The sequence below is a fragment of the Hemicordylus capensis genome, chromosome 4, assembly GCF_027244095.1.
Source record: "Hemicordylus capensis ecotype Gifberg chromosome 4, rHemCap1.1.pri, whole genome shotgun sequence".
Classification (NCBI taxonomy): Eukaryota; Metazoa; Chordata; class Lepidosauria; order Squamata; family Cordylidae; genus Hemicordylus; species Hemicordylus capensis.
The window spans coordinates 157,672,453-157,700,387 of record NC_069660.1 but is presented as its reverse complement, the minus strand read 5'-3'; the positions used below and the strand labels follow the sequence as shown (position 1 = coordinate 157,700,387).

Sequence of the window (27,935 nt, the reverse complement as noted above, 5' to 3'; positions counted from 1 at the left end):
CACCCTAGGCCTCACAAATGAGGGCCTGAAAGACCACGCTACCACTTCCAGGGAGTCTATGGTGCTTCCCACTACACCATCTTCAGACCTCCGATTTCCCTTACCGGAAACTTTTGCAGAGGTTTTGCACCAGGAATGGCAAGCCCCACCCATGCATAAAAATACCATCACCTTGGGCAATAAGCATTACAGCTTTGTCCCTTCAGTGGCCACCTTGTTCCAAGTCCCCCCTGTGGATGCTCATGTGGATGCTCTCACGCCGGGAGCTGTGTTACCTAGGGATGGGGAGTTGGTCCTTAAGGACCCTACTGAAAAGAAATTAGAGTTTCAGTTGAAGAAAAATAAAGAATGTATATCCCTCTGCATAAGAGCCCATCGCAGCTTCCATCCTATCCTGGGCCACCCTGCTCTGGACAGATGAACTGTTACATTCGCCAATGCTGGACCTTCACCGGCAGAGGCAAATACTTTTAAAAATTCAAAAGGCGCAAGCATTTATAGCAGATACAATACTAGATGCAGTGCGCTTCGGGGCCCATACCACGGCAAACAACGTGGTGGCCGGGCATGCACTGTGGCTGAAACACTGGCAAGTCGACCCCACCTCGCAATCCAACTTGGCCCTGGTTCCATTCTCCGCCACCAAGCTGTTCGGCGGCGAGGCCTTAAAGGACATCTTGGTGGAGACCAGAGATAAGGAGGCACTGCCCTCTACCATATGCAAAGAGGACAAGCGCCTAATGAAGAGATTCAACCAACCCTTCTGGCCCTTTGACCCAGGCTACCGTCCCACCGAAAGAGACCCCAGGCAACAGTGTTCCGGATGGAACCGGCAATGCCTCAACGCCAGGCCTAACCCACCAAAGCAGCAATTTGGCCTGCAGAACAAGTCATGCCAGGCCTTCTGACTCGGGCCAGGTGGGAGGTTGCCTCACTCAATTGTATCACGTATGAGAGACCTCCATAACTGACAAATGGGTCCTCAACACCATCAAGAACAGATACAGAATAGAGTTAACATCAAAACGCCGACACCGCTTCATGCCAACGCCGCGTTCAAAATCCTTACAAAAACACACCGCTCTACAACAAGCAATAGACCACCTCCTCACCATCAACGCAGTAGAACTCGTCCCTCAGCAGCAGCACCAAGGTATCTACTCCATCTTATTCACTGTGCCCCAAAAAGATGGAACATCTTGGGCGGTCTTGGACCTCAGGTACCTTAACAGATGGGTCAAGCACAGGAGGTTCCAAGTGGAGACTCTTCGTTCAATAGCAGAAAACCTGCATCACAGGGACCTACTGGCATTAGTCATCCTCACAGAGGCATACCTTCACATCCCAATCCATCTAGACTCCCGGTGTCTACTGCATTTCTTCTATCAGGGACACCATTATCAATACAGGGCGCTTCCATTCGGGCTATCATCGGTGCCAAGGATATTCACCAAGGTGATGGCCCCGCTGGTGGCCCATCTCAGGCTCAAGGAAGTCAGGCTATTTTCCTACCTGGATGACATCATCATACAGCCCAGAGACGCTGCTGCTCAAGACGTATCCAACATGCTTGAGACACTGTCTTCACACGGGTTCTTAGTGAACGAATCCAAGAGTCAGCTGGGATGGAGGAGGGACAGAAAAATTACATTAAAAGAGTGTTTTCCTCCCTCCCCCAGAAGGCTAGAGATGGAATTTTAGTGGGGGAACCTCTTATGAAACATTTTCTCTTGGAATGATGCATGAGAAATGCTTTACAAGGCATGATTTTAAAATACTGTTGTCCCTTCCTGCCCGTTGTTCTTTCAAATGCTGCCTAACTACTATGTAATATCAAGAAGTTTTATGTAAGAGAGTGGAAAGTACTGAATAGTTACAGTTAGGGGTGTGCAAACCAGACTGGTTCGGATGCTTGACCTCAGACCAAATGGGGTATGAGGTTGAACCGAACTTCTCTAGCCAGTTTTCACCCAGTTCAAGGTTGAGGGGGGTGTTAAAATTTGGTTTTTTTTTTAAGTAATGACTTACTGCCACTGAGGGCTGCTGTAGCCTCGGGGAGTGGGGGTCTTCAGTAGCTCTGCCTCCCCTCCCGAGTCTCCCTAGGCTGGTTCAGCCCATCTGGGGGCCATTTCAGTCCTCTATGTTTTGGGGGCCATTTCAGCCCTCATTTTTTGGCCTCGGTGGCAGCAAGTCATTACTCATTAAAACAAATTTCACTGCCCCCCACCACCCTTGGACTGGGCCAAACTAGATTCTAATTCAAACCTGACTGAGCCTAGCTTGAGGGGTGCCAAAACTGAACATGCCTGGTTCAAATCCGGTTCGGATTCAAACCAAACTGGGCAAACCAGTTTTGTGCACATACCTAATTACAATTCCTATCCTGCATACTATAGCGTCATGTACAGTATAACTCTCAAATCCCAGATGCATTTCTGCCCTCAGAGGGCACACTCATCTTTACTAAAAGGGCCCTTCTTTGCCCATGAATTGTTGCAAGGCCTTCCTCTGGCCTGCCTTGCTCCTTGGGCTGGAGAATGGTAGAGATACTCCTCTCCTGACTTGTTCCAGGTTCCTCTCAGATATATTAAGAACAGCCCTGCTGTATCGGGCCCAAGGCCTATCTAGTCCAGCATCCTGTTTCACACAGGGGCCCACCAGATGCCTCTGGGGAGCCCATAGGCAAGAGGTGAGGGCATGCCCTGTCTCTTGCTCCCCTGCAACTGGTATCAAGAACTGGTCTTGTGGTAACAAGCATGACTTGTTACCTTAGCTAAGCAGGGTCTGCCCTGGTTGCATATGAAAGGGAGACTAGAAGTGTGAGCAGCACTGCAAGATATTCCCCTCAGGGGATGGAGCCGCTCTGGGAAGAGTAGAAGATTTCAAGTTCCCTCCCTGGCTTCTCCAAGATAAGGGCTGAGAGAGATTCCTGCCTGCAACCTTGGAGAAGCCGCTGCCAGTGTGTGAAGACAATGCTGAGCTAGATAGACCAATGGTCTGGCTCAGTATATGGCAGCTTCCTATGTTCCTATGAGAGGCATTATGCCTCTGAGGCTGGAGGTGGCCTATAGCCATCAGACTAGTAGCCATTGATAGACCTGTCCTCCATGACTTTGTCAAAGCCCATTTTAAAACCATCCAAGCTGTTGGCCATCACCACATCCCATGGCAAACAATTCCATAGACTGATTATGCACTAGGTGAAAAAGTACTTCCTCTTGTCAGTCCTAAATTTCCCGACCTTCAGCTTCATGGGATGTCCCCTTGTTCTAGTGTTGTGAGAGAGGGAGATAAATTTTCCGCTGTCCACCCTCTCCACTCCATACATAATTTTATACACCTCGATCATTTCTCCCTTTAGTCACCTCTTTTTCAGACTAAAGAGCCTCAAATGCTGTAGCATTGCCTGATAAGGAAGGTGCTCCAGGCCCCTGATCATCTTGGTTGCCCTCTTCTGCACTTTTTCCAGTTCTACAATATCCTTTTGAATATACGGTGACCAGAACTGTGTACAGTACTCCAAATGTGGCCACACCATAGATTTGAATAAGGGCATAATAATATCAGCATTTTTATTTTCAATCCCCTTCCTAATGAATCCCTATCAAGGAATTTGCCTTTATCACCACTGCCATTCACTGAGTCGACACTTTCAATGAGCTGTCCACAACAACCCCAAGATCTCTCTCATGGTCAGTCACTGACAACTCAGATCCCATCAGTGTATATGTGAAATTAGTGGGGGAGGTTTTGCCCCAGTATGCATCTCTTTGCACTTGCTTACATTGAACCACTACATTTTCCATTTTGTCACCCACTTGCACAGTTTGTAAGGAGTTCCAAAAAGATATCTCCAATATGTTGTAGATTTCACTACCCTAAACAGTTACCTCATGTAGCAGTGTTTGTCACGGTCAAAAGACCCAAAATACAGCAAGAGAACAAGAAACAACAAAAGAATAACAGCAGTTTGATATATCATTAAATACAAAACAGCCATTTAAGATATCAATTTCCTCCTATGTTTAATCACAGCTGCTAAGAATTTAGCTATGACAAGAGCTAGCTCAGACCTGGAGTCAGATAAAAGAAATTTTGCACATACCTGAACTGATCAACTAGGTTGTGATATTAATAATGGGCAAATAAGATTTTGTCTCAAATCAACATAAAATCCACAGACCAAAAGTACATGCTCCATATTCTCTATTTCTAAATTATTGCATGGACAGAATCTTTGCGTGGGTGGTATACTCTGAAATCTCCCTAATAACACTTGTGAGGGGAAAGCATTTAAACGGGCCTTTGCAAAAGCAACCTGATGTTGCTTTTAGCCTTTGCAAAAGCAATCTCTCATGTCAGCTCATGTTTTAAATTTTTATGGAGTATCCACATTTACTACTAGTTCACACTGTGATTTAGGGCTGGTATACAGATTTTTCAGAGAGCTGAAGACTGAGCGATTTCTGCTATGGTGCACACCCTCTTTCCACTTCTGTCCCTGGTAAGTTTTAGACATGTCTGTCTTTATTGTTTTTCTAAGACCTTCAAAACCAATTTGACCAGAAGCATGTGAGGCAGAATGTATATAGCATTAGAAGCAATGCTTCAAACTACTTCCAATTTTCTTAAAAACTGACTTCAACCTCCTTTGTTTATAGTGATTTTGTTGATAGTTTAGGATTCTCTAATAAACAGTTTCCTGAACCAATCTATTATTCTTTTTAGCTCAGTTTTTGGTTCTGCCTTCCTGTTTTTCTAGGTGTTTTGTTGTTTTTTTAATAACATTTAATGGCTTTCCCCCCCATGGCTTCAAAATTTCCAGAAATTTTGCATCTCTGTGTGATAACACAATTTCTGATTATGCTGCTAGGTTCCACTTTCTCTGGCTGGGTAATAGATGCTGCAAAGAACTGGAGTAAATGGGCATCTCTAACCAAAGGCCTTAGCAGTACTTTTTAAAAAACACACATTTTATTTTAGTCTGAGAAGCTCCAGTGCCAGCAGTCTATTAGTCTATCTGTAGACTTAAAAAACCAGAACAAAAACCTCAGAGCACACGCTCATGCACACACAAAAAGAGTCATTCAGTGGGCAGAAGGAACATCCCCCTACTTTGGGGTGCACAGGGACTACTGTGCTTGAAGGACATAATGGGAGAGGGGAGCATTTGGCCTTTGAAGTGTTAATGTTATGATAAAAAGTTAAAAATGCTAAATGCAAACAAAATAATGCAGGCATGGCTGGGGTGGGCATTTATGTCTTTCATCAACAGTAATAACGTGTAAGCACCTATTGGGTGGTGTCAAACATCAGTGCATCCACATTGAGAGTCTGTGTGACATTGCGAGTAACTTGTTGTACTTGGGTTTGTGCTTCTGCTTTGCTGCAAATACAATTCCACACTTTTCAGTTGCTGGGCTCAGGGCAGTGATCTTTCTTTTCCCAGTGACACAAAACTGCATGTGGTTAGAAAATGCCACTTTAAGCAGATTTCTGTGTTCCTAATAATAATAATGAGGATTTATATAGCACTCTTCCTGAACATTCAGAGTGTTTCACATACATTATCTCAGTAGTCACTAATTGGCTCAGCATGTCAAAAACTTGTTAAGAGTAAGCCAAGATGCTTTCATGACATTTCTGTGCATGTGGGCGAATGCACTAATACTAGAAAAGAAGCTGCTTTCCCAATTTTAGAATGTGAAATGGTGTAGGAAGAAGGTGCTACTTGACTAGCTGCAGTAGATAAAAAGTCACTTGTCAAGGGAAAGCAGGATATCTATGATGATTCATGGTCAGATAGAGGTGGGGTTTTTTTCAAAAAAAATAAACATTTTCTGTAAAAGATCAAGTCCTTTTATGTATTTATAAAAGCTGATTAGTTGGAACAGCAATATTGCTATCTTCCAAATCCCTCAACATGAGTGGCAGCCTCTTCTGGAATATGTAATATGAACACCCAAGTTTGAGCTCCATCCCTGAGAAGGCAGGAGCAATTACTAGCATTTGTAGCTGGCCGTTAGCTGTTGGAATGCTGTTTAAATGCCAGGCATAGCCAGTTAGAACTGGTGACTGATAGCAGTGCCTAGAGTGATGCTGAGGCCCATGTATCGTGAATTCGTCAAGTACAGCCAGTAAACCAGGGCTGGGGAACCTTGGCCCTCCAGCTGTTGTTGAACTACAACTCCCACCATCCCCAGCCACAGTGGGATGATGGGAGTTGTAGTTCAACAACAGCTGGAGGGCCAAGGTTCCCCACCCCTGCAGTAAACCATGCCAAGTTTTGCCTTCCTAGCATGTCTGGAAGATGGTGTGAATTTAGGTAGACTATTCCTCCTCTTCCTCCTCTGAAACATTTATATATTATTATACTGGCACAATTGTGCCAGTAGAGTTAACCTGGAGAGTGTTTTCAATGTTCCACCATTATAAGCCCTGAAGATTCTATTGCTCAATCAAAAATCAAAAGCAATCAAATCAAAAGCATTTGTCCAATCTGCCTGGCCACCAGCACACATCTGCTAGGTGACACGAGATACCCCCCTCAAATTTGGTAAAGATCCACTGGAAAATGACTTAGATAGAGTAGTTTAAAGTTTTTCTCCTTTTGAACATGGATTTAAATGGTTGGTGACATTTGAGGGGGAATGAGGAAGTGCTATTGTGGTCCACTTGCATAGTTTCAGCCTTTAGACTGCATGCCCCAAAAAGTACCTTTTGTATATCCCCCTGAGACCCAACTGATTGTTGCTTTATAACTGACCCTCTAAGTTGGGTTTTAATAGGCAGAAAAATGCATTTTTAGTGCTAACAGAGTATGTGCTGTAGCAAGCTTGAGGTTACAGTGCCCTGAGTGCTGCCCACAATAAACATGGTAGCTGACTCACCACTCTGCCCCGACCCTGCTCCTCTGGCCCAATGGCCACTCAATCCTTTTGGGGCTGCCCTCCAGCACTGGCCCAGTGTAGCTGTGACCTCCTTGTCCTCGCCACTCTGCCCCTCCAGCTGCCCTGCTCCTTGCACTCAGATGGCACACACTGTGTGGCCAGCATTCCCACTGGCCCCTTCCTGCCGCCGCTCCTGCTCACCACTCCCTTCTGGCGTGCAGCCCTCACTCGTTGTGGTGCGGCTCTGGCAAGCCAGCATTCCCTGCCATGGCCTCTGCCCCCAGGACTTCGCACACATGCAGAGGCCATCTGAGCCCTGGGGGCAGATCAGCTGGCAAAATATGTCAGCTAGCTGGGACTGGGAGCTGGGGAAGGAGCACGCCAGAACGGGTGTGGATGTGTACGTGTGCGCGCGAATGGGTGCAGTGTGTGTGTGCCTGTGTGTGTGAATGGGTGCATCCCTTGTCTACAACTTTTACACTGTCTTGCTGATAACACCATCTTGAAGGAATTCAAATCAAGCAGGAAAACTGTGAGGTTTTAGGGAAATTTCTGGGAAGATAATCCCAGATTAATTTTGGACACTGTTGTTAAAGCATTTGTCATTTTTTATTATCATAACTTGTGTGTGTGTGTTTAAGGAAAGGGGGGGAAATGAGGTACAGATTTAAAGTGAATACACATTCATCCAAAAACCTTCATTTAAAAATGAGAGTTAAGCTGCTTTACATTTTCACTCATGCTCTAAAAACAATGGAAATTGCAAATTAAGGTGTACTATATAAACTGTAAAGACTGTAAAGTGCATAGAGCCTCATTTCTAGAGCATATACCAGACTGTACAAAGTCTTTACAGTTTATATGGTGCAGAAATTAAGATGGGCACTTTAACTTGCAATTTCCATTCTTTTTAGAGCACGGGTGAAAATGTAAAGCAGCGTAACTCTCTCATTTTAAACCAAAGGTTTTTGGATTACTTAATATCTATTATATCAGTCATGAAGATCACTGCTACTGGGTATCGTTAGACAAGGTGATAGCCTGCCTAACAGAATTGTTTCTCAGCATAGCCTCCTAACAGAGTTGTTGTAAGTTGTTGCCTCAAAGACCTCTAGAAAAAACTTGCACATATCCTACGCATGTTTGCAACTGTAAAGTAAAATCTTAGTCATGTTAGTTGATAGTGGCAGCTGGATTGTGTCTGTACTTTGTAGGGATGTGCACAAAATGGACTTGAAACAAAATGCAGATGGCTAGAACATTTTGCCGAAATAGCGGTCAACCCGGTTGTTTTGACGAAACAAAACTCGAAACGTTTCTAGAGTTTCGACCAAAGGGAACAATGGGGAAACTCAAAACAGCTAGCTCCTAGGAAGACCAAAGTGGGTTGTGTGGTAGGGCATGATGGGTGCTACCTATCAACCAGCCCACAAAAGAAATGGCCAAGTGGATTTTTTAACAAATTTTTAACATTTCCCCCAAACCCCAATAGGATCCTTCTAATGAGTGGTTTTGGGGAAAGTTTAAATATTGGTTAAAAAACCACCCACATGCCCATTTCTTTTTTGGGTTGGGTAATAGGTAGCACCCATCACGCCCTACCACACAATCCACTTTGGTGTCCCTAGGAGCTACCCATGGGGAACAATGGTGTGTTTTGAGTTTCCCCATCGTTCTCTATGGCCAGAACAAGCTACGCTGATAGAGTGCACACAAGTTTTGCATTGCAGTTTGCAACCTTGTCTTGAAAAACACTGCAAAAGCACAAAAGTTGCATCCTAAGCTTTATTTGTTTATTATTATTATTATTATTATTATTATTAAAATATTTCTATACTACCCAACACATTAAATCAATTAACAATTAAAATCATTTAAAAGAATAAAAGCATTTAAAACCCAGTATTAAAGTTATTTAAAACTATAAATCTAATTAAAAGCATGGGTGAATAAATGTGCCTTCAGTGCCTTTTAAAAAGTTGCCAGAGATGAGGAGGCTCCTATTTCAACAAGGAGCACATTCCAAAGTCCAAGGGCTGCAACAGAGAAGGCCCGTTCCCGACTAGTCGCCAAATGGGTTGGCGGCAGCCACAGGCAAACCTCTCCAGATAATCTTAGCAGACGATGGGACTCATGGCGGAGAAAACGTTCTCTTAAATACCCAGGGCCTAAGCTGTTTAGGGCTTTATAGGTAATGATCGGCAGCCATTGCAGTTCCTTCAACACAGGAGTAATATGGTCTCTTCTAGATGACCCAGAGACCAACATTCAGATGCTGCATTCTTAACAAACTGCAGGTTCTGTACTATGTACAAAGGCAGCCCCATATAGAGCACAATGCCATAATCCAGCCTGGAGGTTACCAGCATATGTATCACTGTTTTGAGGTCATTCATCTCAAGAAATTGACACAGCTGGCGTATCAGCTGAAGCTGATAAAAAGCACCTCTGGCCACCGCCTCAGCCCTGGGATACCAGGGAGAGGTTCACCGAGAAGAAGCACCCCCAGACTGCATACCTGTTCCTTCCGTGGGAGCATGACTCCATCCAGAACTGGCAGATCAAAATCGTCTCCCAAGTTCTAACCCCGCACATTAAGTACATCCGTCTTATCTGGATTCAGCCTCAGTTTGTTATCCCTCATCCAGCCCATTACTGCCTCCAGGCAGGCGTTTAGGGAAGTTATGCCTTCGCCTGATTATTTTGACATGGAGAAATAGATTTGGGTGTCACTAGCATATTGATAACACCCTGCACCAAATCTCCTGATGATCTCTCCCAGCTGTTTAATGTAGATGTTAAACAACATCAGACACAATACAGAGCCCTGAGGAACACCATACGAAAGTTCAGATTTTGAAGAACAGTCTCCAAGAGACACCATCTGGAATATGCCTGTGAGGTAGGAGTGGAACCACTGCAAAGCAGTGCCTCCCACCCCCAATCACCTCAGAAGACGTTCCAGAAGGATGCTATGGTCAATAGTATCGAAAGCTGCCGAGAGATCCAAAAGGACCAACAGAGTCACACTCCCTATGTCAATTCCCAATTGGAGAACATCCATCAGGCCGACCAAGGCAGTCTCTACCCCATAGCCCACCTGAAAGCTAATTTGAAATTGGACTAGATAATCAGTTTCCTCCAAGACCTCCTGGAGCTGGGAGGCCACCACCTTCTCAATCACCTTGCCCAACCATAGAAGGTTGGAGACAGGCCTGTAATTATTTAACTCTGAGGGATCCAAGGCAGGCTTCCTCAGAAGTGGTCTAATGATTGTCTCCTTAAGACAAGGAGGCATTCTGACCTCCCTCGGAGAAGCATTTAGAATCTCTACCAGGCCCTCTACAACAGCCTCCCTACCAGATAGTATAAGCCATGTTGGGCAAGGATCAAGAGGGCAGGTGGTAAGGTGCACCATTCCAAGCAACTTGTCCACATCCTCAGGAGTCACAAACTGAAACTGATCCAGGGTCTTCACATCACAGGATCTGCTGGACACCTTGGCATCACTCTGTAACAATTGTGCAGTTTGAATCCAAGTCGGTGTGAATACGAGAGATTTTGTCCACGAAGAACTCATCAAAAAGTCACAGTGAGTGATTGTTGGTTCTAAGTACTGATTCAAGGGGGAAGGGGCACACATTAGCCCCTTCACAATCCTGAACAACTCTGCTGGACGAGAACTTGAGGACACAATATGGGAGGAAAAGAATAGCTTATTTGCTGCATGTATTGCCTGAGCATGGATCTTCAAATGCTCTCTGTGTAATAATCTGTCAGATTTGAGTCAAGTCTTCCTCCACTTGTGCTCTGTTTGTCTACCTCACTGCTTCATCCCCCATAGTTCTTCTGTATACCAAAGGGCCAGTTTCGAAGCGGTTTGGAGAGGATGCTTAGGAGTGATCATGTCCACTGCCCTGGTGAGTTGATTATTCCAGTTCTCCAGTAGAGTGTTGGCAGGGTCACCAGCAGAACCAACACTAAATCCCTTCAAGGCTTCTTGGAATCCTATTGGATACAGTAACCTTCTTGGGCGGACCATCCTAATGGGCCCCCCATCCCTGCAGAGGTGGGATGTGGTAGTGAGTCCAACTTTAACCAGATGGTGGTCTGTCCATGACAAAGGGGAATTCACAGGAGTCCCCACCCACGGAGCACCACCCTGTTCAGAGTGAAAGACCAGATCAAGCATGTGACCAGCAATATGTGTCAGTCCCGAGACCACCTGGGATACCCTCATAGTCGTAATGGCCAGGGGCGTATCTAGGGTGGGGCAGGCAGGGCACGTGCCCCATTTTAAAAAAATCAAAATGGCCACTGAAAACAAAATGGCCACTGCACATGCTCAAATGGCTTCTGTGAGGCCCTAGGCCATGCCAGGCCTCACAGAGGCCATTTGAGCATGCACAGTGGCCATTTTGTTTTCAGCGGCCATTTTTTAAAAAAAATTATTTTAAAAAGTGGCCACCACACATGCTCAAATGGTCACTGCGAGGCCCTAGAGGCCAGTGGGGGAGGGGGAACCTTTGCAGACCCCCCCCATGGCCTTTAGGAAGCCCCCTGAAGGGGCTACAGGTTAAAAAATTAATTTAATATAATATAAGTCACTGTATTATTCAGTTTGGCACTATGTACAGAGAATCAGGGCTTGTGAATACTGAGCTGAAGCTTATTAACTAGGATTGTATTCATTTGCTCTTACTTTGCTTCTTGTGATAAGTGAGTTAAATGTGATGTCTTAATAATGTGGCTATTAATGGTGAGTTTGTCTTTGAATCAGTGTGAAATCCATAGTATTAAGGCCCAGTGGGAGTTTCTTGCTCTCTGTCTCTCATTTTAACTGTCTTTCTGAAATACTAGAATATATTCCAAGTAGTGACACAGTTTACTCTGCATATCCTTTAATTATTTTCAGAGTATCTGAGAAAAGTCAAATTCTCAGTTTATTTTTAAAACTTATGTAATAGTGATGCTACAATGCATAGTAGAGAATTAGACAGGCACTTCTGTTTAGTTTTCCAAGTACACCTCCACATAGTATTTGGGTATTTCATGAGCCCCAGCATACTGAAATATATAGTTTCCAGCATTTTTTGGTCTGGCTCCGTCCACTGCTAAATAGTTTTTGAAATATTAAAAGATTAAGGAGCTTGTCTTGTATTTTTGAGCTGATATTATGGTAAAGTTATCTGAAAGGATGGTGCCAGATGTCTGGACAGGGGGCGCAATTTCAGTGCTTGCCCTAGGCGCTATTTTCCCTAGATACGCCTCTGGTCATGGCCACTATGAACTCCTGAGCCGCCCTGGACAAATTGGTCCGTAAGTGAATATTGAAGTCTCCAAGCACGACAAGCCTGGGAGACTCCAACACCAAGCCTGAGACCAAGTCCGTCAGCTCAATTAGGGACTCCCAATGGAGAGAAGTCCCAGTCTATCCCTGGTCCCCAAACTTAGGTACACACATTCAATATGGTCAGACATTTTGACAGGGATCCTGGCAAGGGAGATATTGTTCTTGTAGACCACAACCACTCCACCTCCCTGGCCATGTCCCCTCCCCTGCTCCTCAACAGAGAACCCTGGAGGAAGAAGCCGGGACCAGACTGGGCCACCAGCCTCCCCCAACCAAGTCTCTGTAATACATACCAGACCGGCCCCTTCATCCATAATCAAATCATGGATGATTTCAGGTTTATTCTTGGCCGACCTGGCATTACAAAGGAGCAAGATGAAGCTCTGTGGGTGGTTAGCATTGCTTTCCAAGGTCAAAGAGCTGGCAGGACAGCCAGAAGGGGCGACAGCAGTTAGGTTTCTGATTTCCCTTCCCCTGCAACGGCCTGCTGACCTGTCAATGTTACTTCTTCTGTTCCCCACCACCACTGGAATAGCTGCCCCATAATCAGTGGATACACCCCCTGTCTCCCCATTTCCAGACAGACACATTAAAACTCAACTCACCCAAGATTTCCAAAAGAAGCCCAATTATAATACCCATCCTCCTTTACACACCCAGGAGGGATCTTGAGCCAAACAGCCTGGCCCTCACCACAGGCAGCGTTCCTATAAAGCCCCAAAGCTGGGCAGATGACCCGAGGAACTGCTGATTCACTCAGGAACTGGTCCCAATCCTGCTCACACTCCCTACAGATGTTACACAGAGGCAGCAGGCAGCAGTCCCACAGGGGAAGCGGGAGCAGGCAGGTAACAGCAGAAGGAGCCCACAGCACCCACCTGTTCTCTTTATACTTGCATGAGGGTTTTTTTAGACAAGACAAGCAACTGGCTCTTGCTTCCTTTTCACTGTTGCCTAGTTTACCAGTTAGTTTTCTTTTAAACACTGTAAAACCTTGTAGACATTATTGGTACTTGTCTCAGCAATAGTAAATTTCTGAGCCTGGAAGCACTCTGAGTTGCTATTCTATCTGAACCTATCACCTGCTCTGTTCATCACTGAGCAAATGCATGTTGCTACATTATTCTTTCCTGCACTTTCTGAAATCATATGCAACTGTCTTCGGAGCATATCTCAGTTACCACTGTGACAGATTTCCGTTTAAATGGAAGAGGCTGTGTACAGTATTTGTGAGGAAGCTTTGTCACTACCTAGAGTAGAATTTTTGTTTTTTTATGGGGAACTTACCAGTAGTCTTTGCATTTTCTTGTCTTCCTACCACCACCACCCCTGTCCATCTTTTCAAACTTGTCTCAAAGCAGCTCACTCACTTTGCAATGTTTGTAATGAAAAGAAGTGGATCACTTTGGAAAACGGCTTCAGTATTTCAAGAATCCTTTTATTGGCAGGCTAAATAAGTTAGGGTTGATGAGAGATGCAAGTTTTGGGTGGTATAAAAATATGTTAAATAACATATTTTAACATTTAAGAGAGTGCCTCCATTGCCATGAACCCCTGCCACCATTACAATCTTTTGGAGAGGTCCGGTTACAGTTGCCACCGACTTGTTTGGTGAACCTGGACCAGGCTTTCTCTGTGGCTACCCTGGGGCTTTGGAATATGCTCCCCATCTATCTATATAATTAATTCTCTTAGCCAGCATGTGTGTCCAGGATTTGGCGGAGGAATTCCGTGACACGCTGCGAGAGTTCTGGCGAGAGGCCTGGCGGAGTGAGGAGGAGAGGGGGAAGAAAGTGGCGGTGGCAGCCGGTGGGCGGGCGAAGGAGGGGGGGGAGAAAAGCAGTGGCGGCAGGTGGGCAGGTGGGAGAGAAAAGCGGTGACTGGCGGGCTGGCAGGCAGGAGAGAAAAGCGGCGGCGGGGCGGGCGGGCAGGTGGGGGGAGAGAAAAGCTGCAGCAGGTGGACGGATGGGGGGGAAGCCGCGGCAGGCAGACAGGAGGGAGAAAAAGGCAGCGGTGGGTGGGTGGCGGGGCCCTTTTTGGCCACCTGCTGTCCAGCGGGGCCCTTTTTGGCTGCCTGCTGCCCGGTGGGGCCCTTTTTAGCCACCTGCTGCCCGGTGAAGCTCTGTGTGGGAGGAGGAACAGGAGGGGAGGAGGGCTAGAGAGCGCGGGGCTGGAGGGAAGGGGAAGAGAGGAAATACCGGGGCAGGAGGAAGAGGGAGAGGGAAACAGCTGGCCCCAAAGCGTTGCACAGATGCTCTGTGCGGGGTCGGCTAGTTGAAATAAGAGCATCTCCTTCTCTGTTACTTAAGACATTTAAAATAACATATTTAAATAAATAACATATTTTAAATAACATTTTAAAAACACATTGAGATTTTGGACCTCAGGTTAATAGAAATTAGTTCTATTAAACCAACTTAACATGGTTTAAAGGGGAGTTTAACCCATTCCCACTTGGGGTTCAGCAGTTTCCTTCCAGGAATGCCTTCTAAATGAAATTATGCGATGTGTCTCCCATTTTGCATTCCATCATAAAGACCAATATTCCTTAAATGCATAACTTGGTTTTGCTCCTACGAATTCAACCAAAGTTCTCAAAGCAGTTTACATAGACAAATAATACATAAATAAGATTTCCCCCTGTCATAGTGCAGAGTTGCTGGTAGATACATTGAGATATTTAAGTAGAGGTTCTTTGAGGAAATGTGTCCGGAACTACCTCAATTTCTGACTCTTCATATATAGCTTGTAGAATCCTTTTGCGAGATGCTCAGAGAATAATTGATGCAGTGAACGCACGCTGTGTAAATATTGAAGGAAAAAGAGAAATAGCTGTAAAGTTGTTGGTTGGTCTGAGAATGAGAAACACAAGATGGGGGATGGGGAACTTGTTACCCTCTATTGGACCAAATGTGTAAGATTTTGAGCTGCACTGATTCCTTCTACAGATGTAATGAGCAACTCAAAAGCCTGCATTATGTTGTGCTTGTGCATTTCTCAGGGGATCTGGCTATTCAGTCTTGGAAATGAATGCTGGGCTAAGTGGATCTTTCCTTTAATCCCCCTAAGGCAATTCTCATGGTCTTAACAGAAGGAGGATGGTGCAATTAAAGATGCTAGGGGTTTGCAGCCAAACATTTGCCTGGTTGTTTTAAATCCATATGTGAATGTCAGCCTCTGGCCCGCATATACCTCTACTTTGCTTTTCTGCCCATTCTGTCCAACATCCCTTCTCAGTTAGCTCACTTGACCACCTTCTCGCCTCATTCTTGTGAATGGCTACATGCTCTGCACTTCCTTTCCTAGACCCACCTGACTCTTCTCTGTTCCCATTGTCCTGCTACTTTCTTCACTCCCATCTCTCCCCCCCCCCATTCTGTAAGCCCTCCTGCCTGTTCTGTTGCTTGCTACGATAGGAGCAGCTCAGCCAGTGGCAGCCAGAGGTGACTCTATGTTAGGCAGCCACCTAAGTCAGCCAGGCCACAGGCATCACCACTACCGCAAAAGGTCCCTAGTGGCTTATAACGTGGACAGCCTTTTCTGTGATCAAAAACCTGCTCTCTGATATCAATAGACTCTTTTCAGGAACTCAGAAACAGTGACCTAGTATGATACAGGAAATGATCTGAGGGTTGTTGCATTGTGGTGATGAGAGATGGAACTACAAATTAGGAAGTCCCCAGTTCAAGTCTAGCCTCTGCCATGAACTCACTTTTGTGACTTTAAGCAAGTCATTCTTTTTCAGCCTAAGTGCCCCACCCCCAACCTAGAGTATAAGGATGATACTGAGTTACTTTACAGGATTGGTGTAAGGATTATAAGATAAAGTGTATGGAGTGCTTTGAATCTAAAGCACTATATAAATGCTAAGTAGTGATTTGGATGTAAATTTAAACCTCTGCTCAGAGCCTGGACGCCTGGGTTCAGATCACAGCTTGGCCATACACTCTTTAAATGCATTGGGCAAGCCACTGTTATTCTGTTCTCCACCCAGGCTCTGTAAATTTTTATTTATAGATATAGATGATCTCAAAAACTAGTTGGATAATAAGTGGGAGAAGGGTTTTAAGGAACTTGCTTCACTTACCATTGGTTTTTGTGTAATAGCCTTTGTCTTGCGCTAGTGCACACTAGTAGCCATGTGTCTGTTCACTTGCCTTATGTCTGAAATCAATACAATATATTTTATCATATTTGTATTGTGCCTTCTTCCAAGGAGCTCAGGGTGGCTTACATGGGGCTTATCCAATTTCATTTTCACAATAACCCCTGCACAGTAAGCTAAAGTGAGAAGATACCACTTCAATTCAGACATTACACCAAGCTGTAATTTGTTTTTCAAGTAGTTTAGAGCTTCTAAAACATTGTTTAGCTGCTTGTCTGCTTTCATTTTCTGTGAGCTCTTACTTTGTCTGCCTTCATTTTAGCAATGTTGCTAAAATTCAGATTTCTCCAGCTCATAATGCCCATAATGCTTAGAATGTTATAACACATTATGAGCATTCTCCAGCTCCTATCATGTATGCATCAGTTGCATTATAAATTGAGCACCATTTCTTCGAGGAATTTTTCACTGACTTGAAATGTAAACTTGGCTTCTGAGTAGGGATGTGCACAAATTGATTTTTTCATTTTGATTTGTACCTGAATTGAAACACCCCTGATTTCTCTGGGGTCTGAATCTGACCCCCCTCCCCATCACCCCAGATTTGATTTGTACCCAAATTTTCCAAATCAATTCAGATTTTTAAATTGTCCCAGGGCCAAAAGAGGTGTGGGGGGTGGTAGTGCCCAATGGGTGGAAGCTACCACCCAAATTTCAAAGAAATTGGGCAAAGGGGTGATTTTAAAAGAGTTTTTGAAGTTTATGCATCTTTAAGATTTTTCCCGTAGGGAATAATGGGGATTCCGGCAACCTTATAGCTCCACGTGGGGTGCACAGGGGTGGCCCAGAGCTGGGTGTGGTTGATGGTAGTCCCCAATGGGTACAAGGAAGCTACCACCCGTATTTCAAAGGAATTGGGCAAAGCGCTGGTTTTAAAATGATTTTTGAAGTTTACACGTCTTTAAGATTTTTCCCATGGGGAATAATGGGGATTCCAGCAGCCTTAGTTATAACTCCCCAGTGGGGTGGCACCAGGGTTGCCCAGGGTGACAAACAATGACAAACAATGAATCCACTCTCATTTGCTACCAGAGAATCTACACTCAGAACACCTCAGAAACAACAATACCCAGTACCCCATGGGCTTGTGGGTATGGGGGTGGTTGGCAACCTATGTGCACTACACCACCACTTGCTCTGGGCCACCCCGGTGCCCCCCAAGTGCAGTTACACGGCTTCTGAAACCCCCATTATTGCCTATGGGGAAAAGCCGAAAGATGCGCAAACTTCACAAATTCTAAAAAAATCACCCCTTTGCCCAATTCCTTTGGAATCTGGGTGGTAGCAGGCCCCCATTGGGGCACAACCACTCGACTCACTCTTCTGCCCCTCTTCTACCCCAAAGATGCACAAACTTCAGAAATTCTTTAAAAATTAGCCCTTTGCCCAATTCCTTTGGAATCTGGGTGGTAGCAGGCACCCATTGGGGCACTACCACCTGACCCACTGTGGCACTCCTAGGAGGCACCCACAGGCAGAAATGGGGACTGTCTGTTCCCATTGTCCCATAGGATGGATGCAGCACACAACAACAACAGAGCTTTGCAAAGAACAAGGTTTCCAAAGGTCACGCACATACACTCACAACATCCATTGTGTCCCACCCCACCCTCCAAAATGCAATTGATCTACACGCAACAGTGTGAAACAACAACAATGAAATGCATTGCCCCACACACCACCTCCCAATGCAGGTAGCAGCAGCCAGCAGCAAGCAAGCAAGCAAGTGTGATATCACAGATGCAGCAGACTAGGGCCAACAACAGCATCAAATGTGCCCTGCCCTCCCTCCCCCAAGCATTTTTCATCCACAAGCAACAGACACAGCTACATCTGTGGCACCCAGCCATAAAAGCGGGTTAAGTAAGGAAGGGCGCAAAACAACATTCTGCCAGTGGAACAGCGAGGTTTGGCCCCCCTCCCACCTACACAAGTAAAAGAATGATGATGACAACAATGACACACAATTTTTTGGCACTTTTTTTTGACATTTCTGCAACGGTTGCCTGTGGCACCAGCACAGCCTATTGTAGATGCAAGCAATCTAGTTTGAACAAAAATGATGGTGATGCTGGAAGTCACAATATGACCCAATCTTCTTTGCAAAAAAGTCCAGACAGAGAGAGAGAGAGAGTCCTGTGCCTATCCATGAGGTCCCCAAAATACAGGCATAACAACAAACCATCCAAGGCATTTGAATTGAGAGAGAGAGATACATACACGCACTGCTAGACTTGAGATTATGTAGCGGGGAAGCACAGTAAGTATACCTGTGTGTGTGTGCTCTGCGAAAGGGTTAGTGGGTTTAGGGTTAATTTTTGCCATGGCATCAGAATGCTGCAGTTGTGGGTGGGGGGTAAATGGGCGCAGGGAGGAGGCCAGAGTCTGTGCCTTCTTGCCCCACTCAGAGCCTGTAGGCTGCTGGGCAGAGAATATTAATACTGATATATTATGGGTACAGAGGGCTGGAAGACAGGCTTCTGGTTTTTTTAAATGCAAAAAAAATCTGGAATGGGGAAAAAGACAGAATTGTTTTTCTAAAACCACAAGGCTATGCTACTTTTCTAACCACCTACTAGTACTAGCTAACGGGGATTCCTCCCACACAGAACCCATGTTTAAACTTCTTTTAAATAGCACACAACTTTTTAAATTCAATTGCAACCCAAAACCTCCCTCCAAACGGGGGGGGGGGGACGGGACACCAAGAATACACAGTTCCGGAGACGTACGTGTGTGTGTGTGTGTGTGTGTGTGTGTGTGTGTGTGTGTGTAATGGGTACTACTCACTCAGTTTAAGGCTTCACCCACATTCGTCCAGTATTCCACTTCTGTGGTCTGGTCTCTGATGAGTCTACTCTTTCTTCTTCAATCTTCTTCTTGACGTCTTCTCCTTCTTCAGATTGCGGGGGGGCTGGGGCAAAAGCCTGGAAAATCTGGGGGGAAAGGGGGTGTCTGGGCCATGTGCCAGTGGCCACAGGGGCTGGGGCTGGTGGCTGGCACAGACAGGGACAGGCAGGCAGTGATTCTCTCAAGGGGGTGAAAAAAGAATTCTTCTTGGGAACAAAAAAGCAATGCAGCAGATATCCATTCCCAGGCTGGCATGCAGTAGCCAGCACAGGCAGGTAGGCTGGGTGGCAAGGCTGGCTGGGCTCAGGTTGGCAAGGCAATAGGCATGGGCATGGCATGGCATGGCAAAGCTAAGCTAAGCTCTCTTTCTCTCTCTTCTCCCACACGAGGCAGAAAGGCAGAATGGTGGCTGCTACCTGTTCAAATATGATTGAAAATCCCTCCTTGAACTCCCCTTCTGCTTGAACTTGCCCCTTCTTTGACCCTTCCCCTGGCCATTGTGGAGTCAGTCAGAAGTGGCAAGAGCTAATTGGGAACAACTGTCAGCAGATAACCCCATGTTTTCATTCACTGATCTGAAGGCAGGAAATTCAAATAGATGTCGAACACAAAATGGAGACTACATGGAGATCACCACAAAATGGAGGTCCAAAACAACAAAACTTTCGGAGCCGAAATTTTGGCGATTTGTTTTGTGAACAAAGCTTTTGGGACTTGCAAACAGGCGATTCATTCATTCATTCATTCATTCATTTTATTGCATTTATATCCCACTCCTTCCTCCAAGGAGCCCAGAGCGATGTACTACATACTTAAGTTTCTCCTCACAACAACCCTGTGAAGTAGGTTAGGCTGAGAGAGAAGTGACTGGCCCAGAGTCACCCAGCTAGTATCATGGCTGAATGAGGATTTGAACTCGGGTCTCCCCGGTCCTAGTCCAGCACTCTAACCACTACACCACGCTGGCTTTGTTTTGTGCACAAATCGCCCGAAACGGCCTGGTTCGGGGACAGATTGTTCTGTACCCGAACGTTTTGCACATCCCTACTTCTGAGCATGTGCAAGTCAGTCGAGAGTTTTTCTGGGACCTCTGAGCACTCACTAAGGACTAAGTCCTCTAGAAAGCGTGTGTTCCATGGCTCCTTGAGCCCAGCATGCTAATGAGCACCTTTGTGAAAGCACCCCAAGCATTTGACACTCCCTGACAAAATAAGAGCATTTCCATCTCTGATTGCTTTTTAAAAAGATCCTCAAGATGCACCTGTTTTCTCAGGCTTTTCATTAAAATCTCTTTCTATATATAATTCTCTTAGACTACCTGTTGCTAATCTCATGCGTGGCAGCTCTCGCAAGAGTTCATGAGGGAAGAGAGGGGGAGAGGAAAGTGACAGCAGCAGAGAACATAAGGCCAGTGGGCAGGCTGGCGGGTGGGTGGGGAGAGAAAGCAAAAGCGGCAGCGGGGGGGGGGGGGAGAAAGCGGCAGGTGGCTGGAGGAAGAGGGAAGTTGGAAGAAGGAAGAGGAGGGGGCGGGCTGAGAATGAGGGGCCCAGAACGAGGGAGAACTAGAGGTGCAGATGCTCTGCACCCAGGCCAGCTACTTAATTTTAAACTGTTAATTGTTTTTATTTGGGAAAATTATTTTAATTGTTTTTATTCTGTTTTTACATTTGTTGTATTTTAAATTACGCTGCCTAGGAACACAGTTCTCAAGTGGTATATAAATATTATAAGAATATATATAAATAATAAGAATCCCTGGGGCGTACAGTTCTCATGGTGTCTGACCTCTCTACTGAATACTCTCTACTGAATATATTTTGACATGCTGTCTGAACTGAGCCAAAGACTAGCTGAGTGTCACTACAGAATTCCATATCTGAACCCAGGTCTCCCTGCAGTACCAATGATTTGTCCAGCTCTAACATGTTGGCTCGGATTGTTTGCTTTTAATTTTGCTGTATTAAGTGGGAGGCAAAGATAACTTCCAATCTGTATTTGTTTGCCTGGTCAACTTGGTATGAATATTGAATACACATACAGCATCCCAAGGTTTGACCTGGGGCTTTCCTTTGGATTTTTCTTTGTATGTTATCGCAGGAGTTGGGACAATTAGTGCTGCTGTTCAGAGGTGACTCTAGAACATTTAGCTTGGGGGAGCAAAGGGGTGGCAAATAATGTTAGGGGAGTGAGGATTTTGATACATAAAATTCTTATAGAGGCAAGATAATTAATTTTGTTAGTTTATTTACCTTATTAATGAGGCATGCTTGATAGTTTCAAACTTATTCAGAAAATGGGCCAGATTCCCTTTGAAAAATTCTGTCTCTTTAGATTAGTCCCTAACCTTTCAGCTTGCATTCCAGACTCTCTCTTCCAATTTTCTCTTCCTGTCCAAGACAATGTAGCAAGAAGGAATGGAGTGGTGAGAAAGGACCCTGCTTCCCCCTGCACATGATCTCCCTCAACTCAGTTCCTTGCCAGGAAGGAAGTTAAAGCGTTGGTCTGGCTCCTGGCGGGCTGGAGGAGTCTCCTACCTACCTGGCTGCACTGGCTTCTGCTGCTTGTTCTGGAGTGGAGTGAGTGAATGAGGCGTCTTCTTAGAGGTCTCTGTCCATCACACAGATGGGCTTCACACTTGCGTTGAGAGATGTTTGGAACCTCAAAAGCTTTCCTTTCTCTATATATCAGTCCTGAGGCCCCTCCTCTCTACTCCTTGGTCATGTGCTCCACACCCTCCTCCTCACTTTTTTCGTCTGCAGAAGAAGAATTATTTCTGAATGAACCTTGCTAGCTTTCTATAGACGAAATCACAGAACCCTTTTATTTTACTCTTATTCTCTTTTCTTATATCTTCAGTATTCAATCTTTCAATTTTGCATTTTTTATTTTATTTTAAACTGTTTTACCCTCCCTTCCCCCCCCCACCCTGTATGGCCTGCAAAGTAATGTTTAAAATTTGCTCAGGCTGCTGATCTACTATTCCCTCTACTGGCGGGCACAATCTTTGCCTCCTCTGTTTGGGGGAATCCTATTTAGTGTCTACCTGTCCTCATTGCCAGAAATTCACCTGCCAAGCATGGAGAAACAGAGCCTCGAGATTCCATCTCTTTCTATGGGAGTGGAGTACGCTCTGTCAGCTTCATCCAACATGGCGCAATCAGCTGCGCCACCTTCGGGGCTCAATGTAGTGGGATCTATCCCACAGGGAGGGCCTGGGACTCTGTCTCCGACTCCCTCTGCCTCCCTTAACGTGCCGCCAGCTGCCCCAGTAGACCTACAGGCACAGCCTGTTCAGGGGCTGACAGATTCCTCCAGCCTTGCCACCCTCGGGCAAGAGTCCCTGTTGCTTACCTGTAACTGTGGTTCTTCTAGTGGTAATCTGTCCAGCCACACACATCCTTCCCTGCTGCAGAGCTATGTAGCAGCAGACTCTAGAACTGAGGAGGAGTGTGAGGAGCACTTGATTAAGGGGTAGAGGGGAGGAGCCTCAGGACTCTTATAGAGAGAAAGGAAAGCTTGTGAGGTTCCAAACATCTCTTCACGCAAGCACGAAGCCCATCTGTGTGACTGGACAGATGACCACTAGAAGAACCACAGTTACAGGTAAACAACCTGAAGTTATTTAAAAAGAGGCTTTAAAAAATAATTAATCCAAGCTATAGGACCATAATATACTATGACTGTATTGTCTAACACTGCTGTAAAATTCCAGTCTGGTGGAAGAGGGAGCAAAAAGGGGAAAGGGGAATACTTTGTGGGGAGCACCTGCTATCCCTTGGAGTAATCTCTGCTGCTATTCCTGCAGGGCTGAGGAGGGCAGTCTGCAGGTGTGTTGTATAAGAGGCAAAATAACAGAAGCTTGTCAAAAATGTACAATGAAAGAAAACAGGGAAGGCCTTCAGAGGACACTAGAAGGAGAGAAACAGCAGAGGAAACAAGAGATCATGGTGTCCAGTGAATCGGAAGGAAGAAAATAGGAATGCCCAAGTTTGTTTGTTTTTTTAAAAAAAACAACCTGCAGAAGGTGTGTGGGAGGAGCGAGAGAGAATGCATATGTTCAGTTTGGCTTCTGCTCATGGTTAAATTGTAGTGCCAGGCAAAAGGATCTTCTCAAGACTGTTCTCTTCTGTGCCAGAGGAGCAGATGGGAATTGGATGGGAATCAAATGTTGGAATTCTTTAAAATGGTTCAGACTTGATGTTCTATCCTTGCTGGTGTTGTGTTACAACATTTTGTTGTAAATCACCCAGAGACGTAAGTTTTGGGCAATATAAAAATATGTTAATTTTTTTAAAAAAATTGTCATGTCTAAGGCATTGTATTAGCAACAGAAGAGCGGGATGCGGGGTGTGCTTGCCTCCCCTTGGCACATTAAAAAGGAGATACTTTCATTCTATAGTCTAGTGTGTACTGAAATTCTGTGTGTGGGATTTTTTCAATAAAGCAAGGCCTTGTATTTATTTTGTTGGTTTATTGGCCTCATGTGGAAGGCATCTTGTATTTTGCTAGTCAATAGACTGTAATAAATTTTTTTAGCTAGCTATAAAGCAAGTTTCTAGACTACCTTGTGCCACTTTTTAAAAGATCCCGTTCAAAACCAAAATTCAGGCAGAACAAGTTGCTCATGCATTTGTCTGTTTTTAGCTACTTGTTGCAAGTTGTTTGTTTCCCCCCCGCCCCCCGAGTTGTGGAGGAAGTGCAGGGGTGGGAACAGTTCTCCATTTCATATGAAACCCTTTGACATGTGTTTGTCTCCCTATTAATGAGTCTGATACTCCTTGTTTGGTGCCCTGCTCCTTTGTTCAGATTTTGATTTGGTGTGATACTGGCTGGGAAGACATTTGCCGTACATGAATTGTCAAGCAGCACTCTAAAGTCAGCTGATCTTTCATTAGCTGTGCTCATGTTTTGGCTGCATGAAGCCACCTCCTACTCAGACTAACGCACACCCCTTTGGGGAGAGTGAAATGAAACGTCCTTCCCTCTTAGCCTGCCTCTGTTCACACACAGGGATTCCAATACACTTGCATGCCGTGGGAGACAATGAGAGCAAGAGAAAAGGCAGCTATTGTTTCACTGCCCCCAGTCAAGGAACTGAATAAAGAGGCTTGGCCTCAGTTTTGGTGCTTGCATTTCTACATTCCAAACTGTTTGGGGCAGAGAACTGACGAGGCGTGTGGCTGCTGAAAGGGTGTTGTTAGACAGGGGCTGGCATGCTGGCAGGACCATGATTGAGGCACTGGCAGGATCACAGCATGCAGGTTTCAGGTAAGGTCCTCTTTCATGTTGAGTCTACACTTCAACAAATATTGCAGATGTGTATTCAGGGAAGCCTGCAGCCTGAAAAACTGGAGCTGTGTTTTGAAAACAGGCTGGTGAAAACTATTGTTCCATTTCTCTGTTGTTAAAAATAAGTATATTATCTATATTATATTATCTATATGATAAGTATATTATCTAATAAGTATATTATTGAATATATTTACTATATTATCTGCATTGTATCAAACTGCTTTCTTTTTAGCTGTGTCTCAAATGCAAATGTGGGATAGCTCAGGGAAGGGTTTTGGTTGCCATTCTGCTTTCTGTGTAAAAGTTGAGGGTGTTTTGATAATCCTATGAAATCTTGGAAGACGGGCAGTGAAAGGATGTCCCTTTATTGAACCAAATTGTACTGGAGCACATGTACAAACTTTAACTTTCACAGACTGGAGAAATCCCTGTAGAAACGCAGTTGCTCAAAAACTTCTATGTTGTCAACAACAGAAGCCGGTCTACTAGAATATATCACAGTCTTTCATTTGGACATATTCATTCCCTAGCTTTCTAGTGTTCTAAGATCTTTTTCACAAGTGATGTTTAAACTGTATTGTACATTTACTACATCTGTGAGTTGAATGAAAAAGTTTACGACAAGCACAGTGTGAGAAAAAAGCTCTCTCCCTTCTATACCTCATTAAACACATTCTCATTCCAGACTAAAGTGTGTTCGCCCTGAGACAACACACGAGAGTGCTTTTTTAAAAAAAGAAAGAAACTGATGAAAGTAATTGTGTGTGTTTCAATTATGTCAGGCTTTTAAAATAGCCTTTTTAACCCAACCTCACTTTAGAGGCTGGTGGGCTAAGAGTAAAAATCCACCTTTTTAATCTTTTTGTATTAAAAAAATTGCAAGAAGTTGCATTCAAAATATACAACTACCAGGCGGTGTTATTAACTTGTAGTCAGTGTCAGTTTGTACCAGGCAAAGCTTCCTGCTTTTCTGTGAACTTGGAAAAATAAAAACTGTACCAGGAACTTGACAAGTTGTTCAGAGAGAGAAAGAGAGAGAGAGACTGGTTTTGTATTTTAAAGTATTATCTTTAAAGGACAGTATCCTGGCAAAATGTGCCTTAGTGCTCCACTGTCAGATATATCAGAATTGTGTGGGTGGGTGGGTGTAACTCTGTGCTAAGTTTCTGTAGCTAAATGAGGTGGTGGTTGGAAAGCCACAGCAAAATAGCTGTCCATGCTGAATGTTGAAATTGCTGTTATTTTCCTAAACAAATGCATGTGGTGTGTGTGTGTGTGGTGGGGAGAGATAAATGTAGAACTTGCTGAATGGGAGACCCTGTTTCAAATAGCAAGAAAGCCATTTTAAGGGGGTGATAGCCACTTTGTTCAAAATCAGCCCCAAAAGTCCTTTCTTCCTTTTGACCATAATGGAAAGTACCCTATATTAATAAAGCCCTTAACTGGTACTTTTTCCTGCCATTATTATGTTCTTTCATACACTAGCTTCATACTGTCTGCTCCCATCTTGAGCAGAATCATTTCCTTGCCTTCAGAGTCCTTCATGGGTGTCAAACCTATTATCTTTCTGCTCTCATTCCCCAACATATCCCTGCCATGACCTTTGCTCCACCACTTTTAGCCATCTGGCCTCCTGTTCTGCCCTCTCTCTCTCTCACTGTCCCTTATGTATGAATGCCTTCATGAAGTTGCCTTTTCTGTCTTCGAACTTCTACCAAAAACTACGTTTTCCACATAACTTCTGGCTAAGCCCCTTAGTCTTCATCATTTACTGGAATGAAGTTTACCTTCAAGTAGAACAGAATGCATATTTTCCCTCTCACCTCTGTCTTCCTCCCCTTCCTCTGTAGCTCTCTGTGTGGTATTTTATTAAGTATACTTATATATCACTTTCCAACCAAAAGTTTACCAAAAAAAGTTTACATACCAAAAGGAATAATAAAAAAAGATTCCTTGTCCCAAAGAGGCTCACACTCTAAAAAGAAACACAAAGGAAATGCCAGCAACAACCACTAGGAATGCTGTGCTGGGTTGAATAGGAACAGTTGTTCTCCCCCTGCTAGAGACAAGTGAACTGTCTCTTAAAAATGTCCCCTCTGACTATTAGAAGGGATTATTTTACATTGTAAGCACCTTGTGTCAGGAACCTGTCCTTTAGTTCATTTTTTAAAATGTGCAATGCACGTTGATGGCCCAGTAACAATGCAGCTTCTCCCATCTCTCTGGCAGGAAATCTGCTCCTGCTAAACAGATCCCTTCCTTTTTCCTACTAAAGGCAAAGGACCACTGACCCACACTTCTAGTGTTAGCATGATTGACTGAGGCAACTGATGACTTCTCCAATCCCACATGTTTTCAGACTGGGTTGATTTCTTTTTATTGTCCTTTCTAGCTGTAAACGTGTCGCTGGTAGGATGGGAAAGAGAATGGACACCATCACTTTGATCTGTACTATAGACGAAGCCTTCTCCAGTGTGGTTGTTGGCTTCCTAATGTGCAGGAAAAACCTGTTTGAGGCTTCCCCATGGTAGTTAAGTAAAAACTAGAGAACTTTGACTCTTCGTTGTGGACGTCAAAGGAGGCAGCAGAGCCAGTGGCAGGCCAGTGGCATTTCTATGAGGAGAACAAGGGAGGGATACCTAGAGAGTACATGGATTATATTGGGTGGTGCAGCATCCTGTCCAAGGTTCCCAGTGTCTGAGCCCAAGCACCATTTCTCTTGACCCAGTACAAACTTTTAATACAGAGTCCCTTCCACTTTCCAAAAGATCTTGTCTTGATTGGTGTCTTTGATTAAGCTCCTTACATTTCTGGCTGCCTGGTTTTGTTTTTAGAGCCAGGGAGTGCAGTAGAGCATATTTGTAGATTAATTATACACAAGTGACAAATGCCCTGTAGCTACTGCTCCTTATGTTTAGAATCTAGTATCAGTCCCTCTGGGGACCAGAGGCCTAACTCACATGTGTTCCTGGGTCTGTAAATACAATCAGCAGCACTGACATCCACTATCCCTAGAATTTTCAGTGTTCCTGATTTATAATGGTTCATCCCTACTGCTGCCCATAAAGCAGTGTTCCTCCTTGCCTCTGTATGGAAAATGTCGGCAAGAACTGAGAAACACAGAGTTATAGTGTCAGAAAGAGGGTGGGTGGGATGCGCCACCTTATGGGACATGCTCCCTCAAAAACAAGAAGTCCTAGAGTTTCTTGTTTGGGAACATTCCCTTTCTTAGTTCTAAGAGAGCAGCCCGTGTCACCAGCTCACAGTGCGGTACAGGTGGCCCTCGTTATCTGCAGTCCCAGTACCTACCATTGTGCATATCCACAATTGGGCAATGGAGACCTGACCTCATTATCCACAGTTCTAAAAATAGGCAAAATTAGCC

The 27,935-nt window shown here is 44.8% G+C and overlaps 1 protein-coding gene across 8 annotated transcripts in view; it reads left to right on the top strand.

Annotated features, from left to right (window-relative positions):
* Nucleotides 1-27,935, top strand: part of RASAL2 (RAS protein activator like 2) — a 358,844-nt gene that overhangs the window by 193,853 nt on the left and 137,056 nt on the right. The window contains exon 1 of one of the 8 annotated variants that reach the window (XM_053249714.1): nucleotides 24,492-24,526. The exons of the other annotated variants lie outside the window; for them this stretch is intronic. Within the exon in view, the coding sequence (XP_053105689.1) occupies nucleotides 24,514-24,526 (13 nt within the window). The 5' untranslated portion in view covers nucleotides 24,492-24,513. Of the gene's footprint in view, nucleotides 1-24,491; nucleotides 24,527-27,935 lie in introns of those variants that run through there. 8 annotated transcript variants of the gene reach the window in all.